Raw genomic sequence first — 5,278 nt, forward strand, 5'->3', positions numbered from 1 at the left:
CTCAGAAGGGGAGAAAAACTTTCGGAAAGAAGAATGGTTAGAAAAGACGACTTCGGAGAAATCGAAGAAAAGAAGACTTCGGAGAAATCAAATCATTTGCTTAGAAAGTCTTGCCCTTACGTAACATGCGCACAAGCCGCACCCAAAGAGGGAAGAAGTGACGCCAGGCACTCACCCATTTATCCACCTCAGCTACTTCAATATTAAATTAAACTAACCATATCATGTTTTAACTTTTCCGCGACAATTGGCATCATTAGATTGCGAGTTTGGTGGTTCTCTATTCCTATTACCGCTTGAGATTTCAAAATCTGATTGTCTAACATCAGATGGGTATAGAATTATTAACCTAATAATCTCTCAAGCCAAACACAAAGGCCACTAACATCTGCATTCGTGGGAGGGGGGAAGGGGTAATTGTTGATGCCATACTATTAGGGCTAATCAAATTATAAATTCAACGTGGAGACATGTAAGAAATATATACAGGCAGATAAAGCAAGATCAAGAATTGAAGGTTATCTCAGCAGTCAGCACAAACCATCTGGAGCCTCACAAGCCTTCACAAAGCGACCTTTCACTCGCTTCCTGGTATCAGCTCTTGCCTTCCTCGACTCGTACCGAATGTGTTTCTCATATCTGTGCAAAATTACTCTCAAAAATTCAGAAAATACATATTTTGAGGGGATAAATTATGCAAACTCGAGTGAAAGATGAAAAGAAATACCGTCGAGTTTTTTTCTTTTCCCTGTAACGTAGCATCGCGCTGCCTCTTTTCTGTGCCATAAGCTCCATATCGGCCTTCGTCGTTACTGCTGTCATAGCATTTTCACCAGTCGCCTGAGCAGACTGATCTATGAACAGAACATTTTTTGAGCTGCCATAGCCTTTAGGTTTACTGAGGGAAGAACCCACTGATGGCCTTGCTGTGGGCTCGTTGTTGCTCTCAGATGTGGCTGGTCCCTGGCTCAATGTTGGGTGGTTCAAGTTATTCTGCATTAATCATTACAACATGTCAAATAGTATTTGAGCATGCCTATAAAAGACAAGCACATTTTAAGTGCAAGCAATAAGATAAGTGGTACTACACAGCATGTTCATTGTAAATGTGCAACAAATCAGATGGTTCAAATTCAATCATCAAATCCTGCTTTGCAAATGTACCAAACGCACACAGTAGTTACACCTACACACACACTATAAGCATTGCTTTTTCTCAGTATTACCTGGATTTCAATCACTATACATGATACCACAACCAGTAGCTATTACACAGTAAAGTGATAACTGCTTAAAATATTGTACCATTGTGTTGCACCTCAAGTTAACTGGAACGTAATTAGCTAATTTGGTTGAAGTGGTTTGACCAACAGAAGACACAATCTTAAAAATGCAAAGATGCGTTTCATTATGCTTGAGTTATTATTTTTTATATGTTAATTACGGAAAAGGTAAAAAAGCAAGAGGAAGAATATTAGGAAATCTCCCGGATTGTTAATGATGTGGCAATTAATTGCTTTAGATGGGTTTTAAACAATAGACAGCAACACAACACAAACTGCTTACATTAAATGATGCAAAATCCTCATGGGCCATGGAGTAATTCATCTCATATATTTCTCGTAGTGCTTTTGAAGTTGGTGAGGATGCCTCTTTGATAAGTTCACTATAATTCTTGATCATGAATCCTGCATCCCCGGCATCATATCCAACTTTCAATGGATCAGATTCTTCATGACATCTCGACTGTCCTAAATAGAAATCCCATATCTACAAGGAAGCAAGTAACCATGATAATTAGTGATAAATGCTATCAAATTGATACCAGCATTAAATAAAATAGAATCAATGAAAAAGCAAGAGAAAAAACAAAGATGAATCAAGGAGGCCGGCAATTTTTAAAAACCTCCTACATAGCATTTCCATTTTTTTAAGGTTTAGATAGAACAAGTTTTATGGCCAAACAATCTTGATATAAGTATACTTGAGGATAACCATGAGAAACAGGGGGATCACCAGGCATCAACTCTCCAACTCAGAGATCCTCAAAAAGAATTTTCCCTCACCATTAAATGCCTATAATAATTTCAAATCCGCCTGTGTTCATCACTGCATTGAATACACAAATGCTGAGAGACAGTAAGATCTCTCTCTCTCTCTCTCTCTGGATGCACGATCATGAGAATCTCTTAATAAAAAATTGGCCACGGCCTAAACCTTCTTAAGATAAACAGGGAAAACTCCGACGCGTCTGATTGTAAAAAAGGCCCTTTCAGAGGTCACATCCATTACAAGAATGCAATGGAATTACATGGTCTTACCAGATCATTTTCTAGTGCACCTTCATAATTGGAAGTCATCTTCATTAGCAATCTCCACGGAGGCAGTTGACACATTGAATGAACCAAAAAAATAAGAACTAAGAGATGTCAAGGTAACATTGACTACCATGCTGCTGTCAAACTAAAACATGCACATTCAAGATCTCGGTTGATGATTAAGAGAAATAAATGGACAGCCTATGCATTGGAGGTAAAATTATGTTCCGAAATTTAAAAGGGAGGAAGTGAAAGAGCTCTTAAAGGGCAGGCATTGAAGGGGAAGGAATGGAAGAGTAGGATGATTACCTTGGACATTTTAATAAAAAACAGAAGGAAATAAGATGGTGACTGTTAAGTTTACTCTTGAATTCCCTCAGGAAATCGAAAACCAGCTTAGTATTCTAGCGATTTCGTACATAAGGGGAGGGAAAAAGTAGGCCAAGGATTATCTCTTAAGCAAGGATGCAGAATCTGCATATTTATGCCCATAATTATTCATATGACAAGCGTCTACCATGGATGATGGGCCAACAAATGATAAACCACATTATCGTTGTCATATTTTTACAAATTTATCACTGTCCATTCAATTACTCATGACAAAGGCATGACATATGAATACGTTTGCAGAGGACCTTCCCCCGCGCCCATGCCAAGAGATAACTCTTTAGCCAGAGTGACTAACCATCAGATCCTAAACTTACCTTCCTAATAAACTATAGAACTGCCAAATGAAGGTATTTCTAAAACCCTCACCCCCATTCTCTTTCCTTCCGTCCCTTTCCCTCCTGCCAAACAAACATTGCACACAGACGAGCACAGAACGACACTTAAAAAGTTAAAACCAGAACAAGAGAAAGCATCTCAATTCTCAAAGCCCAAAACAGGAAGACAAGGTGTTTGAAACAATACCAGACTGGGAGGCTGATCACTCGGCTTCTTGTCTCTGTCCCACAATACGTCCGCTTCAGCGATGCCACCATCCTCTTTCGAATCCACATGGGTTGGCAACATAAGCAAAGACATGAACGGCGCTTGCTGCTGCATTACCTCATCCCCATCGCCCGAATTTCCCAAACCAAATGACTCTTCCACCGCATTCCTCTTCCAAACACTCTGATTCGGAGTCCCAGGCACCGAACTTCCGCCGCCGCCGCCATCTTCACCCACCAAACCCCTCTTGAACAGCTCCACCAGCTGCTTCAGTATCACCTGCTTCTGCTTCCCGCATCCCGCACCGTGTCTCTTCAAAACCCCCCCAATCTCACTCGAATAAACCGTCGCGCTCTCATTCGGCACCATAAAGTCCTGAATCGCCCCCGCGGACCTGCACACCCAGGAATCGATGTCCTGAGAAGCCCAATTCGGCGGAGCCGTCGCCTGGATGATGTTATTACTCTGAGATTTCTTGTCTTCGAGATCGAGTCCCCAGAGGTCGGCGAGCTCGGAGGGCGACGGGCAGCCGGAGAAGCCCTCGACGGAGGTCCGGTCATGCGCGGCAGAGACGGAGCAGCTGCCGTGGGCGTCCCAGTCGCACTCCTGGCATAGCACGAGGTTGTCGGTGGCGCACCGGACGGAGACCGGCTCGGAGCCACAGTTGTCGCAGATCTGCGACCGAAGGTGCTTCCGGGAGAGGGCGTTGGCGGAGTGCACGTGCTGGTCGCAGAACAAGCAGAGCTTGGCGGAATCAGCTCGGCAGTAGAGAACCGCAACCTGGTCGCTGCAAAAATCGCAGGGAAGGGTCTTGCCGTGTGCGGACTTGGGACTGAGGGTGGCCATGGCGACGGAACTAGCCTTCTCTGTTTCAACTTCGGGAAGAAACTCTAAGCCCTCTGGGAATTAGATTAAGAACCCTAGCTACGACAGTAGGACAGGGAAGAGAGGACGTGAGGTTTTGGGAGCGAGAGAGGGCAAGAGCGTGGTCTGTCACTTCTCTGGTCTGAAACTTGAAGAGAGTGAAAGAGGAAAAACAACTCTTCAGAGCAGTACAGGGACACTTTCAACCTTTTGAATATTAAACACAAATTGAATGCATGACAAATGTTTTTCAATATTTATTTTTCTAATTATTTACTGATATTCTTAATTTTCTTTTTTATTTTATTTTTTTGCCTCTCCTATAAATTTATTTTCCCTCGGCTCACAACTTCTCAGGCAAACGAATTATAGAAAACTTTAACTATAAGAAAACACATGAAAAAAATGGATATTTTTTACAAAACGAATAAATTTTTTTGAACATAAACCATTATGGAGAGTAATTATACAAATAGTTTATAATTAAAAATATTATTAATCTTTCCGCAGGAGTTTGAATTTTATGTTTTAAATCTAAATTTGAATAGATTTATAAAAAATTTAATATAATTTTGCATTATATTTTATTTAAATTTTTATAAATTTTAATTTTAATTTTAAATTTTAAATCTAAAATTATAATTAACTTAAAAATTAATAAAGTGCTCTAAGAAGAAGTATAAATATACATGCTTTAAGCAACGAATTTAAAATTAATATTTTAGACAAAAGCGGCTAATTTTTTTATGTTTGATTAAAAAACTCATAATTGTTATAAAACTTTAATTATAGGGACCAATTTAGACATTTATATTTTTATATAGTTATATATCATTCATTATGAGGAGAAATTATATAGGGGACCTCATTCTCTACGTGACAAATAGGTGTTTTATTTACTAATATTATACATGTGAAAGTAAGACTCATTCTCAATATATATATAATTTAGGAAACAATCATACAAACATGTGAATGAAAGGTTCTCTGTATAAATTCTTAACATTAAAGATAAAATAAGAAATAAACATATACGCAATAATTTAAGTATAACACTGGTTGAAAAACAAGATAAGGAAGATGTGACTTCGATGGTTGGGGCATTTGAAATACAGGTCTAATAGAGTACCTGTGAAGATGTGTGAGTTAATTATTATTCT

At 39.4% G+C, this 5,278-nt stretch overlaps 1 protein-coding gene across 1 annotated transcript; it reads right to left on the minus strand.

The window, feature by feature from the left end:
* Positions 1–434: 434 nt before the first annotated feature.
* LOC131144803 (zinc finger protein CONSTANS-LIKE 15) lies at positions 435–4,359 on the minus strand. Its single transcript, XM_058093674.1, has 4 exons — positions 3,234–4,359; positions 1,567–1,770; positions 728–993; positions 435–639 (listed from the first exon to the last, which is right to left on the minus strand). Exons 1-4 carry the CDS (start codon positions 4,098–4,100, stop codon positions 531–533), a joined length of 1,446 nt encoding a protein of 481 aa, XP_057949657.1. The 5' UTR covers positions 4,101–4,359; the 3' UTR covers positions 435–530.
* Positions 4,360–5,278: the final 919 nt, after the last annotated feature.

Source organism: Malania oleifera, chromosome 12 (assembly GCF_029873635.1).
Source record: "Malania oleifera isolate guangnan ecotype guangnan chromosome 12, ASM2987363v1, whole genome shotgun sequence".
Taxonomy (NCBI): Eukaryota; Viridiplantae; Streptophyta; class Magnoliopsida; order Santalales; family Ximeniaceae; genus Malania; species Malania oleifera.

Bases quoted from the DNA above. Each gene is read 5' to 3' on its own strand.
- LOC131144803 (XM_058093674.1), bottom strand. From the start codon at position 4,100: ATGGCCACCCTCAGTCCCAAGTCCGCACACGGCAAGACCCTTCCCTGC. The intron at 1,771-3,233 runs GTATTGTTTCAA...GCTTCCTTGTAG, and splicing joins GTGATCAGCCTCCCAGTCTG to ATATGGGATTTCTATTTAGG. The intron at 994-1,566 runs GTAAGCAGTTTG...TGATTAATGCAG, and splicing joins AGGATTTTGCATCATTTAAT to AATAACTTGAACCACCCAAC.